At 35.4% G+C, this 19,000-nt stretch overlaps 1 protein-coding gene across 5 annotated transcripts in view; it reads left to right on the top strand.

The window, feature by feature from the left end:
• The window catches only part of LOC124451784 (cold shock domain-containing protein E1-like), a 60,592-nt gene extending 44,203 nt beyond the window's left edge, over positions 1-16,389 (top strand). For 2 of the 5 annotated variants that reach the window (XM_047002394.1, XM_047002393.1), the window contains exons 4-16: positions 15-109; positions 246-320; positions 681-737; positions 2,211-2,308; positions 2,621-2,747; positions 3,038-3,285; positions 4,425-4,510; positions 5,800-5,847; positions 5,922-5,989; positions 8,932-9,029; positions 9,342-9,468; positions 9,764-10,012; positions 11,152-11,226. In XM_047002394.1, the coding sequence (XP_046858350.1) occupies positions 15-109; positions 246-320; positions 681-737; positions 2,211-2,308; positions 2,621-2,747; positions 3,038-3,085 (500 nt within the window). In that variant the 3' untranslated portion in view covers positions 3,086-3,285; positions 4,425-4,510; positions 5,800-5,847; ... (3 more) ...; positions 9,764-10,012; positions 11,152-11,226. Of the gene's footprint in view, positions 1-14; positions 110-245; positions 321-680; positions 738-2,210; positions 2,309-2,620; positions 2,748-3,037; positions 3,286-4,424; positions 4,511-5,799; positions 5,848-5,921; positions 5,990-8,931; positions 9,030-9,341; positions 9,469-9,763; positions 10,013-11,112; positions 11,227-15,659 lie in introns of those variants that run through there. The other 3 variants (XM_047002397.1, XM_047002395.1, XM_047002396.1) reach the window with 3 other exon arrangements.
• The last annotated feature ends 2,611 nt before the right edge of the window (positions 16,390-19,000 follow it).

Here is a 19,000-nt window from a genome sequence, read left to right on the forward strand (position 1 = left end):
CTTTTTTTGTTTAGACTGTGTGGAGTTTGAAGTGACATCAGATTCTCGTAAGGGTAAACCAATTGCATGTCGAGTGGTGAAATTGGAACAAGGCTCTGTTACATTTGAAGTAAGTGACCTTGACACCTTGTGTACTTTTTGACGCTTGCCGTGTATGCACGTTCATCCTGGTTTGGTTTACAAAGTTTTACGAGAAATTGAGAAATCGTCTTTTGGTGAATCATCCATTTATGTTTCCTTTGTAGGAAAAAAGCGAGGAAAGAGTTGTTGGTAAAGTGGAAGTTGAGGCGAGGTTGTCGAGACACAGCTACCCCAAACAGGTGATTTTCATCGTGATCAATTAGCTGGGAAAATGTAATAGTCAGTGGCGAAGCAAACGCGTTAATTAAGGGATGGGGAGGGGTGGGTAGATAACAAATTCATCTATGCACGTCTTTATGCATGGAACACAATGGAACTCAATACGGCAGGACATGCATATGTGGAATATATAGATGTGTGCTCACCCCCTCCCCCCAGTTATCGTGCTTGCTACACCACTGTTCATTATGCATATTGCTTTAAAATTACTCGTTGTTAATGGTCGTGTATGAATTTTTTGAGTTGCGTATTCCTGTTGTTTTATTGTACTTTGAATGTTTGTGATGTCGTTTTCAAAGAGTTTCATCATTATTTTGTAGCAGTTATTTCGCAATGGCGAGTCCGAATGTGGTCGCGTTAGTTATGAAGTGAACGGAGTAAGTACTGTTTGAACTTCTTCCATTTTTTGCATCTTTACGTGGCTAACTTTAATACTTAAGTCATTTTTTGGGGTTGAGAGAAGAATTAATGTAAAATATAAAAGTATCAGACTTTTACTCAACATCTTTATCGAACATTTATCGATTGGGCAATAAATACAGAACACACCAGTGAGCAAAATATTTGCTTTGGGCAAAAATCCCAAAATTGAAACAGGCAAGAAAGTTAGTGACGTGACGATAAGGGAAAGTGTAGATTACTGCCTGCAAATTATTGACATTTCCTTCATCTTTTTTGAAACAGCTTTTCGCCGTTAATTCCTTTTTGGATTTTGATCGTTCCCTCCACACCATAGAAAGCTTGCTATGCATATTTTGCCGTATTAAATTAATTTTTTAGGCTTTTTGACATGCATACCTAAATAAACATTGACTACCCTCCCCACCCCCACAATTATCGAGGCTATTATAGCGCCCTTGATGAGTAGAAATTATACTGTATTCTCGCCCTTGATGAGTTGAAATTATACTGCAATATGGGATTAGGATTAGATCAGATGAGATGAGTTTAAGATCATTACATGATACAGGTATGCACTGTCAGGGGGGTGGAGTTTAAGATAATTGCATGATACAGGCATGCACTGTCAGGGGGTGGAGTTTAAGATGATTTCAATATACAGGTCTACACGGTCAGGGGGGTGGAGTTTAAGATCATTGCATGATACAGGTCTGCACTGTCATGGGAGTGGAGTTTAAGTTCATTGCATAATACAGGTTTGCTCTGTCAGGGGTGGTGTTTAAAATCATTGCATGATAAACGTCTTCATGATCAGGGAGTGGAGTTTAAGTTCATTGCATAATACAGGTCTGCACTGTCAGGGTGGACTTTAAAATGAATGTATAATACAGGTTTGCACTGTCAGGGGTGGACTTTAAAATGAATGTATAATACAGGTCTGCACTGTCAGGGGTGGACTTTAAAATGAATGTATAATACAGGTTTGCACGGTCAGGGGTTGGTGTTTAAAATCATTGCATAATACAGGTTTGCATGGTCAGGGGGTGATGTTTAAAATCATTGCATAGTACAGGTCTGCACGGTCAGGGCGTGTGTGTTTAAAATCATTGCATAATACAGATTTGCACGGTCAAGGGGGGGTGTTTAAAATCATAGCATAATAAACGTCTGCATAATCAGGGGGTGGAGTTTAAGTTCATTGCATAATACAGGTTTTCACGGTCAGGGGTGTTTTAAATCATTGCATTATACAGGTCTGCACAGTCAGGGGGTGGAGTTTATGATCATTGCTTAATACAGGTTTGCACGGTCAGGGGTGGTGTTTAAAATCATTGCATAATAAACGTCTGCATGATCAGGGGGTGGAGTTTAAGATCATTGCATAATACAGGTCTGCACGGTTAGGGGGTGGATCTTTATGATTCTAACCGTTGCTCCTTTTCTTTCAGGAATTGTTTTTTCTTCCACATTATCAAGCTGGTGTTTTATCAAAGTCTCACATCTACAAAGGTGATACTGTGTCTTTTTACATCCTGGAAAACAAAAGGTAAATTATATTCTTTGCTATAGCGTCGAAAGCTTGTACTGTTTCTCTAGATTGTATCACGTGCTTCATCACGTGCATTACATTACGTGGTTAAGCAATGAATGCGCAGTCTTAAGAATGTTCTTTCTATTTTGGTGAAGTCTTTCTCCTTATTTCTACGTTTTGATATGCTACCTTACACAAGAAAACGCTTTGGTTAAGGCTTATAACATGAACGTTAGTTTATTATTTACACGAACCATGTCCAATTTACGAGCCATGTCCAAATTGTTGTTTGTTTGATGCACTGCTACAGTTCATAAACCTCTATAGAAATGGACAATGCTGTGCCGTGGAGTTGTTGCTGCTCGAAGCTTTGCCTCCTGTTTACGTTCAAGGAATTGTCTGCTCGCTCAAGGAATCGTTTGGCTTCAACGACAGAGCTGACAAAGTGAACGAGGTTTGTGTTTGGGCCGTTGCAGTTGCTCCCTGTAGATCAATATTGATAATTTATTGTTTAATACAAATTGAGTTTTATCAGTTATTTCACTTATGTATACGATTTGATCATTTGTAATTTATTTTACACGATGACTTCTGATTGGCATTTGACGTAGGATTGGAAATTTTCGGTTTGCAAACGAGTCACGTGACTCAACTGACGTATTTTGTGATAGCTGACGACAGCAACAAGTTTATTTTGGAAATTCGTAAAATTTGTTTGTAAAACTTGGCCAATTATTTTGTCAGGTAAAGAAGTTGCAGTCTCAGTGGAGCGTCTACCAGAAGGTACAGTGAAATTTGATGATGTGAGCAAAGACACATTTCAAGGCACCATCGAGAAAGTACATTGTCGGACAAAAGACAGGAACCGTTAAATGGTGTGATATTGTACAACACAAGCAATGGTAGTTCACAGCTGCCATATTGGGAGAAAGATGTCTTGGGGGAGTTCACCGTCTTGACTTGGGATGTTGTTGGTTTTAAAATTGCTACAGGTAAATATGGTTTGTTGTAACTGTTGGTATTATTTCAACATGTGCAAGATCAATGAGAGATGATTTTGTTGATCTAGGCAAAGAACAGTTTAAGACTGATCGAGATATCTAGTATATATAGATTAAGTTACGATCGATAAACCAGGCGGGAATCGTACACAAAATATAAATATTAAATTACTAAGTTAGTTTAGTTTAGGTTTCCTTCTGTAGTAACACTGGATCAATAAGAGCTTATCTTTACTGGATCTTTAGGAAGAAGAGTTTAGAACTGGTAGAGATATCTAACATAAATAAACTTGGTTTAGTTCAGGTTTGTTTCTGTGGTAACACTGGATCAACAAGATATGATCTTAACAGGATCATAAGAAAGAAATGTTTAGGACTGATAGAGATATTTAGTAAAAATAAAGTTAATTTAGTTTAGGTTTCCTTTAGTAGTAACACTGGATCAATAAGATATGATCTTTACTGGATCATTAGAAAGAAAAGTTTAGAACTGATAGAGATATTTAGTCTAAAGAAAGTTAGTTTAGTTTAGGTCTCTTTCTGTAGTAACACTGGATCAATAAGAGATGATCTTTACAGTAAGAACTGTTCAGAACTGATAGAGATATCTAGTATAAATAAAGTTAGATCAGTTTAAGTTTCCTTCTGAAATATTAGCCTAATTGGTTGTTAAAATCTAGGCTCTTATATGCGAAGTTTTACTTTACTCCCTACTTCAGCCTCATATCTAATCTTAGTTAAAAATAACTTTGTTACTGTATCAATGGGTGCTCCATCGACAATTCTTTAAAACTTCAACTAGTCTTCCTTTGCTTAGACATTACCATGTTTAGACGTAACATTTTGTTTTAAACTAGTTCGTTGTCCTCCTTATTGTTGATTGAATGTTTTGGTGTCTTGTTTAACGTGCATGTCTGAACATTTGAAGAAAATACCAAACGTGTATGTACCTTACAGAATAACCAAGCTTTCAAACTATAGTTTTCCTTTGAGTGTTTCCAGTTGGATATGGCAACATGTCCATACAATGAAAGAAATTAACAAATTTTCCCCGTGATATCGGGAATATAAAGCACGCTTCCATCTTTTAGCCACTCAGTCAAGCGATACATCTCTTTCTTTTCGTGCAGATCGGCGTGATTCTTTAAGAAGAGCAACGGAAATTCATCTCATCAAGGAAGTGGAAAGCAGCAATGGATGCAATGTCAGAGAAAGAGTAAGTTTTAATTCTCCTTTACATTTGCTAGTGTTTAGACTGCGTCATGAGGAAGCCATTTCTCCAAATTTAGCGGGAAATTGTTTACCTTTATCACTGTGATGGCAAATGTTAATTGCTTTGAGTTATGGTTTGACCTTTACCCCTCCTCGTCTATGAGTATTTTATCCACCCACCCCTTCAAAAATTTACTCCCCCTCAAGTTGTACCTCCCTAAAAAGGTATACTTGCTCTCGAAGCATTCAAATTTTCACAATGTATCGTTGAAAATAAAGGTTTGTCCAAAGTATTTTACTGTCTTCAATCTCTCGTATTTTGTTCGGAAATCTTTTATTTTCGAAAACGCTAACATTGTGCTCCATGGGCATTGGCATTGAGCATTTTTATTTTATGAATGTCGATGTATAACTATAGTGCACAGAATCGACTTAAACTCGTTTCCTTCTTAAAGATCTATGTTAAAAATTATTGTTGGTGTAATGTTATTAAATGCATGATTTTTTGTTCCTTGTTAGGGGTTTATTTCGGCTTTGAAAGACGGCTATGGCTTCATTCAGTGTTGTGATAGGGATACATTAAATGCATAATTTTTTGTTCCTTGTTAGGGGTTTGTTTCGGCTTTGAAAGACTATGGCTTCATTCAGTGTTGTGATAGGGATACATTAAATGCATAATTTTTTGTTCCTTGTTAGGGGTTTGTTTCGGCTTTGAAAGACGGCTATAGCTTCATTCAGTGTTGTGATAGGGATACAAGATTATTCTTTCATTTCATCGAGTTGATTGATGCGGTGAGTTTTGTTATTATGGCAATCGTAAGAAAAAAACCTTTCAAAACAACCTCTTCTAACCACGTTAGAACATCGTTTGCTACGTAAAGCTCGATATGTGCCAGTGAAAGTATGTCAAGATAAATCCATTGAGAAAGTAGCTTTGCTGATGTTAGTTTAAAGTATCGTTAAATGTTTGTAAATGAAGATCGTCTTGGCTTGGTGAAGTTCTGAGAAGGACTGTTGGTGTTGTTATTGACTGTCAGCCGTATAACCAGAGTATTGACAACCTTCGCTGTAGGCTTCACTCTTAAGATGACTACCGCTTAGGTTGTCGAAACGTCAGTCAATATCAACAACAACAGTCCTTCTCAAGATTTCCATAACGTGGACGATCTACATCTACACACATGCAAAGGTACTCCCGGGTTCAAATCATTTAATTTAAAGCCTTATCAGTTAGTGCATGATCGTCTCAAAATTATTGCTTGGTTGATGCAGTTGCTATTTTATTTTCCATAGGAACAAGAAATCAACTTTTCCGGTGAAGTGGAGATCAGTGTAGTCGAGGTTCGTAAAAAAAAATGCATTTTGAGATTTTTTGTCGACTGACTGATTTCTACAACTTTAAAACTCGTTTACAGGATCACGTGTCCGGAAGGCTGAATGCGATTCGTGTGAGAATCTTACCACGGGAAACATAACTCTCCAGGTATAGTCATCATACTGTATCAACCAATCATATAGTCACCATAGGGTATCAACCAATCATATAGTCACCATAGTGTATCAACCAATCATATAGTCACCATAGTGTATCAACCAATCATATAATCACCATAGTGTATCAATGAATCATATAGTCACCATAGTGTATCAACCAATCATATATTCACCATAGTGTATCAATTAATCGTATAGTCACCATACTGTATCAACCAATCATATAGTCACAATAATGTGTCAACCAATCATATAGTCACCATAGTGTGTCAACCAATCATATAGTCACCATAGTGTATCAACCAATCATATAGTCACCATAGTGTGTCAACCAATCATACAGTCACCATAGTGTATCAACCAATCATATAGTCACTATAGTGTATCAACCAATCATATAGTCACTATAGTGTATCAACCAATCATATAGTCACCATAGTGTATCATCCAATCATATAGTCACCATAGTGTATCAACCAATCATATAGTCACCATAGTGTATCAACCAATCATATAGTCACCATAGTGTATCAACCAATCATATAATCACCCTAGTGTATCAACCAATCATATAGTCACCATAGTGTATCAACGAATCATATAGTCACCATAGTGTATCAACCAATCATATAGTCACCATAGTGTATCAACCAATCATATAGTCACCATAGTGTATCAAGCAATCATATAGTCACTATAGTGTATCAACCTATCATATAGTCACCATAGTGTATCAACCAATCATATAATCACCCTAGTGTATCAATCAATCATATAGTCACCATAGTGTATCAACCAATCATATAGTCACCGTAGTGTATCAACCAACCATATAGTCACTATAGTGTATCAACCTATCATATAATCACCCTAGTGTATCAACCAATCATATAATCACCATAGTGTGTCAACCTATCATATATTCACCCTAGTGTATCAACCGATCATATAGTCACCATAGTGTATCAACCAATCATATAGTCACCATAATGTATCAACGAATCATATAGTCACCATAGTGTATCAACCAATCATATAGTCACCATAGTGTATCAACCAATCATATAGTCACCATAGTGTATCAATTAGTCATATAGTCACCATAGTGTATCAACCAATCATATAGTACTGTAGTGTATCAACCAATCATATAGTCACCATAGTGTATCAACCAATCATATAGTCACCATAGTGTATCAACCAATCATATAGTCACCATAGTGTATCAACCAATCATATAGTCACCATAGTGTATCAACCAGTCGTATAGTCACCATAGTTTATCAACCGTATAACCAGAGTGTTGACAATCTTCGCTGTAGGCTTCACTATGATCATTTGACGTCTACTAAAATTTCTCAAAAATATAGGAAGTTGAATTTTTTCGAGAAATTATTAGGCGTTTTCTGAAATTTAGCGTACTATAAAAGAATATATTTAAACATAAAATTTATTTCCTTTTTAACTATAAGAGTGAACGAGAGTGAATGATTCTGAATAGTATTTGAAAACAATTTGGAACATAACATCAAATTTTAGAATAAGGATGAAGTCAATATTTGAAATAGGATAACGGCTGTAATACTTTTTATCTAAATACATTAAATAAGAAATAAAGTTAAATTACAAACAAACAGTAGCGTAGCATGCTCAGTAATTTATTTTTCTTGGCAGACTTTTTACTCATCATCTTTTATCGAACATTTATCGATTGGGCAATAAATACAGAACACACCAGTGAGCAAAATAGTTGCTTTGGGCAAAAATCCCAAAATTTAAACAGGCAAGAAAGTTAGTGACGTGACGATAAGGGAAAGTGTAGATTACTGCCTGCAAATTATTGACATTTCCTTCATCTTTTTTGAAACAGGTTTTCGCCGTTATTTCCTTTTTGGATTTTGATCGTTCCCTCCACACCATAGAAAGCTTGCTATGCATATTTTGCCGTATTAAATTAATTTTTTAGGCTTTTTGACATGCATACCTACATAAACATTGACTACCCTCCCCACCCCCACAATTATCGAGGCTATTATCGCGCCACTGTATTCTCGCCCTTGATGAGTTAAAATTATACTGCAATATGGGATTAGGATTAGATCAGATGAGATGAGTTTAAGATCATTGCATGATACAGGTATGCACTGTCAGGGGGGTGGAGTTTAAGATAATTGCATGATACAGGTATGCACTGTCAGGGGGTGGAGTTTAAGATAATTTCAATATACAGGTCTACACGGTCAAGGGGGTGGAGTTTAAGATCATTGCATGATACAGGTATGCACTGTCATGGGGGTAGAGTTTAAGTTCATTGCATAATACAGGTTTCCACGGTCAGGGGGGGTGTTTAAAATCATTGCATAATAAACGTCTTCATGATCAGGGAGTGGAGTTTAAGTTCATTGCACAATACAGGTTTCCACGGTCAGGGGGGGTGTTTAAAATCAATGCATGATAAACGTTTTCATGATCATGGAGTGGAGTTTAAGTTCATTGCATAATACAGGTCTGCACTGTCAGGGGTGGACTTTAAAATGAATGAATAATACAGGTTTGCACGGTCAGGGATTGGTGTTTAAAATCGTTGCATAATACAGGTTTGCACGGTCAGGGGGTGATGTTTAAAATCATTGCATAGTACAGGTCTGCACGGTCTGGGGGTGGTGTTTAAAATCATTGCATAATACAGATTTGCACGGTCAGGGGATGGTGTTTAAAATGATTGCATTATACAGGTCTGCACAGTCAGGGGGTGGAGCTTAAGATCATTGCATAATACAGGTTTGCACGGTCAGGGGGTGGTGCTTAAAATCATTGCATAGTAAACGTCTGCATGATCAGGGGGTGGAGTTTAAGATCATTGCATAATACAGGTCTGCACGGTTAGGGGGTGGATCTTTATGATTCTAACCGTTTCTCCTTTTCTTTCAGGAATTGTTTTTTCTTCCACATTATCAAGTTGGTGTTTTATCAAAGTCTCACATCTAGAAAGGTGATACTGTGTCTTTTTACATCCTAGAAAGCAAAAGGTAAATTATATTCTTTGCTATTGCGTCGAAAGCTTGTACTGTTTCTCTAGATTGAATCACGTGCTTCATCACGTGCATTACATTACGTGGTTAAGCAATGAATGCGCAGTCTTAAGAATGTTCTTTCTATTTTGGTGAAGTCTTTCTCCTTATTTCTACGTTTTGATATGCTACCTTACACAAGAAAACACTTTGGTTAACGCTTATAACATGAACGTTAGTTTATTATTTACACGAACCATGTCCAATTTACGAGCCATGTCCAAATTGTTGTTTGTTTGATGCACTGCTACAGTTCATAAACCTCTATAGAAATGGACAATGCTGTGCCGTGGAGTTGTTGCTGCTCGAAGCTTCGCCTCCTGTTTACGTTCAAGGAATTGTCTGCTCGCTCAAGGAATCGTTTGGTTTCATCGACAGAGCTGACAAAGTGAACGAGGTTTGTGTTTGAGCCGTTGCAGTTGCTCCCTGTAGATCAGTATTGATAATTTATTGTTCAATACAAAATGAGTTCTATCTGTTATTTCACTTATGTATACGATTTGATCATTTGTAATTTATTTTACACACGATGACTTCTGATTGGCATTTGACGTAGGATTGAAAATTTTCGGTTTGCAAACGAGTCACGTGACTCAACTGACGTATTTTTGTGATAGCTGACGACAGCAACAAGTTTATTTTTGGAAATTCGTAAAATTTGTTTGTAAAAACTTGGCCAATTATTTTGTCAGGTAAAGAAATTGCCGTCTCAGTGGAGCGTCTACCAGAAGGTACAGTGAAATTTGATGATGTGAGCAAAGACACATTTCAAGGCACCATCGAGAAAGTACATTGTCGGACAAAAAGACAGGAACCGTTAAATGGTGTGATATTGTACAACACAAGCAATGGTAGTTCACAGCTGCCATATTGGGAGAAAGATGTCTTGGGGGAGTTCACCGTCTTGACTTGGGATGTTGTTGGTTTTAAAATTGCTACAGGTAAATATGGTTTGTTGTAACTGTTGGTATTATTTCAACATGTGCAAGATCAATGAGAGATGATTTTGTTGATCTAGGCAAAGAACAGTTTAAGACTGATCGAGATATCTAGTATATATAGATTAAGTTACGATCGATAAACCAGGCGGGAATCGTACACAAAATATAAATATTAAATTACTAAGTTAGTTTAGTTTAGGTTTCCTTCTGTAGTAACACTGGATCAATAAGAGCTTATCTTTACTGGATCTTTAGGAAGAAGAGTTTAGAACTGGTAGAGATATCTAACATAAATAAACTTGGTTTAGTTCAGGTTTGTTTCTGTGGTAACAATGGATCAACAAGATATGATCTTAACAGGATCATAAGAAAGAAATGTTTAGGACTGATAGAGATATTTAGTAAAAATAAAGTTAATTTAGTTTAGGTTTCCTTTAGTAGTAACACTGGATCAATAAGATATGATCTTTACTGGATCATTAGAAAGAAAAGTTTAGAACTGATAGAGATATTTAGTCTAAAGAAAGTTAGTTTAGTTTAGGTCTCTTTCTGTAGTAACACTGGATCAATAAGAGATGATCTTTACAGTAAGAACTGTTCAGAACTGATAGAGATATCTAGTATAAATAAAGTTAGATCAGTTTAAGTTTCCTTCTGAAATATTAGCCTAATTGGTTGTTAAAATCTAGGCTCTTATATGCGAAGTTTTACTTTACTCCCTACTTCAGCCTCATATCTAATCTTAGTTAAAAATAACTTTGTTACTGTATCAATGGGTGCTCCATCGACAATTCTTTAAAACTTCAACTAGTCTTCCTTTGCTTAGACATTACCATGTTTAGACGTAACATTTTGTTTTAAACTAGTTCGTTGTCCTCCTTATTGTTGATTGAATGTTTTGGTGTCTTGTTTAACGTGCATGTCTGAACATTTGAAGAAAATACCAAACGTGTATGTACCTTACAGAATAACCAAGCTTTCAAACTATAGTTTTCCTTTGAGTGTTTCCAGTTGGATATGGCAACATGTCCATACAATGAAAGAAATTAACAAATTTTCCCCGTGATATCGGGAATATAAAGCACGCTTCCATCTTTTAGCCACTCAGTCAAGCGATACATCTCTCTTCTTTTGTGCAGATCGGCGTGATTCTTTAAGAAGAGCAACGGAAATTCATCTCATCAAGGAAGTGGAAAGCAGCAATGGATGCAATGTCAGAGAAAGAGTAAGTTTTAATTCTCCTTTACATTTGCTAGTGTTTAGACTGCGTCATGAGGAAGCCATTTCTCCAAATTTAGCGGGAAATTGTTTACCTTTATCACTGTGATGGCAAATGTTAATTGCTTTGAGTTATGGTTTGACCTTTACCCTCCTCGTCTATGAGTATTTTATCCACCCACCCCGTCAAAAAATTTACTCCCCTCAAGTTGTACCTCCCTAAAAAGGTATACTTGCTCTCGAAGCATTCAAATTTTCACAATGTATCGTTGAAAATAAAGGTTTGTCCAAAGTATTTTACTGTCTTCAATCTCTCGTATTTTGTTGGGAAATCTTTTATTTTCGACAACGCTAACATTGTGCTCCATGGGCATTGGCATTGAGCATTTTTATTTTATGAATGTCGATGTATAACTATAGTGCACAGAATCGACTTAAACTCGTTTCCTTCTTAAAGATCTATGTAAAAATTATTGTTGGTGTAATGTGATTAAATGCATGATTTTTTGTTCCTTGTTAGGGGTTTGTTTCGGCTTTGAAAGACGGCTATGGTTTCATTCAGTGTTGTGATAGGGATACATTAAATGCATGATTTTTGTTCCTTGTTAGGGGTTTGTTTCGGCTTTGAAAGACGGCTATGGCTTCATTCAGTGTTGTGATAGGGATACATTAAATGCATGATTTTTGTTCCTTGTTAGGGTTTGTTTCGGCTTTGAAAGACGGCTATGGCTTCATTCAGTGTTGCGATAGGGATACATTAAATGCATAATTTTTTTTCCTTGTTAGAGGTTTGTTTCGGCTTTAATAGATAGCTATGGCTTCATTCAGTGTTGTGATAGGGATACATTAAATGCATGATTTTTGTTCCTTGTTAGGGGTTTGTTTCGGCTTTAAAAGACGGCTATGGCTTCATTCAGTGTTGTGATAGGGATACATTAAATGCATGATTTTTGTTCCTTGTTAGGGGTTTGTTTCGGCTTTGAAAGACGGCTATGGCTTCATTCAGTGTTGTGATAGGGATACATTAAATGCATGATTTTTGTTCCTTGTTAGGGGTTTGTTTCGGCTTTGAAAGACGGCTATGGCTTCATTCAGTGTTGTGATAGGGATACATTAAATGCATAATTTTTTGTTCCTTGTTAGGGGTTTGTTTCGGCTTTGAAAGACGGCTATGGCTTCATTCAGTGTTGTGATAGAGATACATTAAATGCATAATTTTTTGTTCCTTGTTAGGGAATTGTTTCGGCTTTGAAAGACGGCTATAGCTTTATTCAATGCTGCGATAGGGATACAAGATTATTCTTTCATTTCAGCGAGTTGATTGATGCGGTGAGTTTTCTTATTATGGCAATCGTAAGCAAAAAACCTTTCAAATCAACCTCTTCTAACCACGTTAGAACAGCGTTTGCTACGTAAAGCTCGATATGTGCCAGTGAAAATATGTCAAGATAAATTGATGGAGAAAGTAGCTTTGCTGATGTTAGTTTAAAGTATCGTTAAATGTTTGTAGATGAAGATCGTCCAGGCTTGGTGAAGTTTTGAGAAGGACTGTTGGTGTTGTTGTTGACTGTCAGCCGTATAACCAGAGTATTGACAACCTTCGCTGTAGGCTTCACTCTTAAGATGACTACCGCTTAGGTTGTCGAAACGTCAGTCAACATCAACAAAAACTATCCTTCTCAAGATTTCCATAACGTGGACGATCTACATCTACACACATGCAAAGGTACTCCCTGGTTCAAATCATTTAATTTAAAGCCTTATCAGTTAGTGCATGATCGTCTCAAAATTATTGCTTGTCGTGATGCAGTTGCTGTTTTATTTTCCATAGGAACAAGAAATCAACTTTTCCGGTGAAGTGGAGTTCAGTGTAGTCGAGGTTCGTAAAAAAAGATGCATTTTGAGATTTTTGTCGTTGACTGATTTCTACAACTTTAAAACTCGTTTACAGGATCACGTGTCCGGAAGGCTGAATGCGATTCGTGTGAGAATCTTATCACGGAAACATAACTCTCAGGTATAGTCACCATAGTGTATCAACCAATCATATAGTCACCATAGTGTATCAACCAATCATATAGTCACCATAGTGTATCAACCAATCATATAGTCACCATAGTGTATCAACCAATCATATAGTCACCATAGTGTATCAACCAATCATATAGTCACCATAGTGTATCAATGAATCATATAGTCACCATAGTGTATCAACCAATCATATATTCACCATAGTGTATCAACCAATCATATAGTCACCATAGTGTATCAACCAATCATATAGTCACCATAGTGTATCAACCAATCATATAGTCACCATAGTGTATCAACCAATCATATAGTCACCATAGTGTATCAATGAATCATATAGTCACCATAGTGTATCAACCAATCATATAGTCACCATAGTGTATCAACCAATCATATAGTCACCATAGTGTATCAACCAATCATATATTCACCATAGTGTATCAATTAATCATATAGTCACCATAGTGTATCAACCAATCATATAGTCACCATAGTGTATCAACCAATCATATAGTCATTATAGTGTATCAACCAATCATATAGTCACCATAGTGTATCAACCAATCATATAGTCACCATAGTGTATCAACCAATCATATAGTCACCATAGTGTATCAACCAATCATATAGTCACCATAGTGTATCAACCAATCATATAGTCACCATAGTGTATCAACCAATCATATAGTCACCATAGTGTATCAACCAATCATATATTCACCATAGTGTATCAACCAATCATATAGTCACCATAGTGTATCAACCAATCATATAGTCACCATAGTGTATCAACCAATCATATAGTCACCATAGTGTATCAACAAATCATATAGTCACCATAGTGTATCAACCAATCATATAGTCACTATAGTGTATCAACCAATCATATAGTCACCATAGTGTATCAACCAATCATATAGTCACCATAGTGTATCAACCAATCATATAGTCACCTAGTGTATCAACCAAATCATATAGTCACCATAGTGTATCAACCAATCATATAGTCACCATAGTGTATCAACCAATCATATAGTCACCATAGTGTATCAACCAATCATATAGTCACCATAGTGTATCAACCAATCATATAGTCACCATAGTGTATCAACCAATCATATAGTCACCATAGTGTATCAACCAATCATATAGTCACCATAGTGTATCAACCAATCATATAGTCACCATAGTGTATCAACCAATCATATAGTCACCATAGTGTATCAACCAATCATATAGTCACCATAGTGTATCAACCAATCATATAGTCACCATAGTGTATCAACCAATCATATAGTCACCATAGTGTATCAACCAATCATATAGTCACCATAGTGTATCAACCAATCATATAGTCACCATAGTGTATCAACCAATCATATAGTCACCATAGTGTATCAACCAATCATATAGTCACCATAGTGTATCAACCAATCATATAGTCACCATAGTGTATCAACCAATCATATAGTCACCATAGTTTATCAACCGTATAACCAGAGTATTGACAATCTTCGCTGTAGGCTTCACTATGATCATTTGACGGCTACTAAAATTTCTCAAAATATAGGAAGTTGAATTTTTTCGAGAAATTATTAGGCGTTTTCTGAAATTTAGCGTACTATAAAAGAATATAATTAAACATAAAATTTATTACCTTTTAACTATAAGAGTGAACGAGAGTGAATGATTCTGAACAGTATTTGAAAACAATTTGGAACATAACATCAAATTTTTAGAATAAGGATGAAGTCAATATTTGAAATAGGATAACGGCTGTAATACTTTTATCTAAATACATTAAATAAGAAATAAAGTTAAATTACAAACAAACAGTGGCGTAGCATGCTCAGTAATTTATTTTTCTTGGGGGGAGGGAATTTTCATACATTCATAATTTTGGAGTCAGTGGAATATGTATGAATATGTACACACTGTCATCTCGTTAATTTACCTGACGTAAGAAACAAGAAGTTTTAGTGGATGGAGTTTACTTTCTTACCAACTATGTTAGTGGTAGTAAAATGTTGCTGTTCTTGTCCTTTCCTATTTTCGCTTATTATCCCCATTATAATATTCATTATAAAATCATCCAAAATTATCGAATTAATTGAATTTTCTGATGATTTGATTGCAAGAGTGCTAGGAGCATTGTGTTTTGCTGTAGACTAGAGATCAACAAAAAAGAAGAAATGGGTTGGAAGCAACGACACAAGATTTTACAAAACAAGAAAAATTCATGTGATCGAAAAACATATCCTCTCTTATAGTTTTTTGTCAGCCCCTCTCCTTGTTTTTCAACACTGGCAGGAACACCCACCGAAAGATTGATCTAGGTAGTCGGTACCAAACTTTTTTCCACCTTTCTTAACGTCTATTTTCTTTCTTCCCCTTTTAGGAAAAAATCTCAAACCTCAGAGATTGGATGTTGTGTGTTCATTAAAGTGTTGTAGCTGTACGTATTGTATGTGGGTCAAATAAAGCGTCATTTACACATCGGATTTTCGTAGCATATGAGAATATATCCATTTGAAGGTAACCAAACGTCACGCCTTGCGTTATCGAGCATTTTTGCTAACATAAACATATCTGGAGATACCCCCAACATGGACGACTTTGAAAGAATTTCCTCTTCTCAAGATTCATACAATTTCTCCCTTAATGAGGGCCTCATTATCAATAGCTACAAGTCTTCACTTATCGACAGTATAGTAAAAATACAGTAGAGCAAGTCTATTGAATTTTTTGTGCTACGTATATCTCATTGCGCGTATGATTACTATATTGGAAGCTAGTAAATTGACTTTTTTTGAGTAATAGGAGTGCTAAGCTGGCTAACGGCAGTCTGTTACCTAATTATATGTACAGTAGCAAGTTTCTCAGCAAAGGGGACCTTTGGTATGTTTCCTTTACTATGACTTAACACCTGTCCAAGGCAGTTCTATTCAACTCTTTAATTTCACTATATTTTGCTTCCTAACTTCGTAATTTATATAATCTATTTGACACCGTCTCATTTTGTATTCTAACACCTTATGTAAATATGATTATTTCTCATAACATCCTATTAAGCATGCAATGCTACCCAACCTTCCGATTTGTTAAATAAAGCCCTATAATGCAGCGGATGTTGAGTTTTATTTTATGTTTTTCTACGTGTTTCTGTGCACCTGTTCACTTCAGAATTGTTTTATTATTGATGAGGAATATTTACTCTAAACGTCCCTAATGAATATTTTGATGAGGAAATACGTCAGTAAACGTCCCTGGGATAACAAGAGGCTACCATATTTTTACATAGTTAAATGCTGTTAATGACTTAACGTTGACAATGACCATATACTGTCTCTCAGATCTATAACAATTTAAACCAGCGTTTATAACATGTAATTTTACAAACAAATCGAAACAAATTTCTTAAAGCAAATAACAAGAGTTTTGAAAACAAGAAGTAAACAGAAATGCCAACTTTTCCAAAACAGCGAGGACAAAAAAGTAAAGAAAGCTTTGTCTCAGTTTAAATAATGGTTTATAATAAAACTATTCTTAACTTTGCTTACTCGCTCTCCAGCCTGCGAGTCTGTACATAAAGAAATATCTAATCCGATATTTCTCTTTAAAGAATTCGCGATTGCTTAGTAAGGGCCTTATTATACAACTAACTTTAATACGGTTTTAAAATTTATGTGTTTCTACATGCTTTTCCTTCCACCTGTTCACATCAGAACGTAGACTTAAGAACAACACTTTACAGCTAATTAACATAGCTAATTTACGAAGAAAATTGTAAAATGCCTAAATTAAAATGATTCTTGCTTGTTGTAGTATATTTTGATAATATCCAACAAAGTGGCTGTCCAATGCATCAACTAGAAGTTTGTTTTATACCAAATTAAAATAAATATTGAAATGTTAAATTGTTGTTCTTAATTCTTTACCGCTGAACCCAATCACTTAAACATTCTTCATTCATAAGTCATTATTCTTGCATGCATTATTTTTTGCCATTTTTCTTTGTATTTGTGCAGCTGTCTTATTGTGTCACTGGTTTGAACAGACACTTGTAAGCAATAAAAAAGCTGGTTTCATGTTGTAAATTTTACTGTATAGTTTGGTTCGACAGAAATTGGTGTATTTGGGGTTACAATTTTTTACCAATGAATGTTAGCAAAAATTAAATTTGCTGTTGCCAAAGTTGATATTTATGAACTTAAAATACGCTATGAAAACAATATCATTTTATGTCATTAGCACTTGAAGTCATTAACCTGTTTTGCCGTGTTCACCCAGTTTAGATGCATTAATTTTGCTTCGGCGCTTTGTCTTATCAGAGGTAAAATAACAAAAACTTATCTTCTATAACATTGCTTCGTCAACCAATGTATGTATCTTAATTTTTCTTTGTTTCCAAATTTTCTAACACATTTAAAGTATTATTGTTGATTCGTAAAGGGTAGTATTTAAGGCAAAACGAAATTCAATAAAATGATAAATAATTGTGGCAGTCGGCATAAGTGCATGCTTATATATTCTCAATACACGCTACTCCACACTGGAGGAAACAGCTTTGGCCAGCACTTACAAGTAAAACTTTGCGAAAACCACAACTCTATTGTTTACCATACTTGTACGAATCTTCATTTTCTCTGTTTGTTTAAGACATATTTATGCAGTTGCCTTATTTTGTGCGTTTTTCAAACAAAGACGTAAAGACAATAAAAGAACAAAAGGTAAGATGTAATAAATTACGTTGGCTACAGTTGATGGTAAAACGAATGTTTGTTTATCCTCGTTGCTTTGTTAGCATTTTATATAGAGCAATTATTTCCTTTGACAGAGTTTAGCAGCTTACATGATGCCGGCCTTCCCTCGAAGTATTGTGGTTGCAAAAGCTAAAGACATCAAGTATTAAACGTTTTCATAGATCAGAATTGAGTCAATTTTTTTCATAATTCCGTGGAAATTGTATGCAATTCAGGAATAGGCGTATTGTTTCATTGTTGATGAGGATATTTAGTCTAAACGTCCCTAATGAATATTTTGATGAGAAAATACGTCAGTAAACGTCCATTTCAGAACAAGAGGCCACCATGTTATTACATAGTAAAATGTTGTTAATGACTTAATGTTGACAATGACCATATACAGTCTCTCAGATCTATAACAATTCAAACCAGCGGTTCATAACAGGTAATTTTACAAACAAATCTAAACAAATTTCGAAAAACAAACAGCAAAAAATTTGAAAACAAAAAGAAAACAGGAGAGAATGCCAACTTTTACAAAACAGCGAGGACAAAAAGTAAAGAAAGGCTTCGTTTCAGTTTAAATAATACTTTATAATAAACCTTTATTAACTTGTTTATTCGCTCTTCGAGCCTGCGAGGTCTGCACATAAAGAATTAAATGATCCGATATTTCTCTTTAAAGAGTTCCCAATTAGTAAAGGCCTTATAATACAACTAATTTTAATTTGGTATTTCAAAACTTATGTGTTTCTACATGCTTTTCCTTCCACCTGTTCATATCAAAACGTAGGCTTAACAACAACACTTTACAGCTAATTAACATAGCTAAGTTAAGAAGAAAATTGTGAAAATTGCCTAAATTGAAATGATCGTTGCTTGTTGTAGTAGACTTTGATAATATCCAACAGAGTGGCTGTCCAATGCATAAACTAAAAGTTTGTCATATACCAAATTATAATTGAAATCAAAATGATGTTATTTTTGATTCTTT

This window comes from Xenia sp. Carnegie-2017, unplaced genomic scaffold, assembly GCF_021976095.1.
Source record: "Xenia sp. Carnegie-2017 unplaced genomic scaffold, XeniaSp_v1 HiC_scaffold_24, whole genome shotgun sequence".
Classification (NCBI taxonomy): Eukaryota; Metazoa; Cnidaria; class Anthozoa; order Malacalcyonacea; family Xeniidae; genus Xenia; species Xenia sp. Carnegie-2017.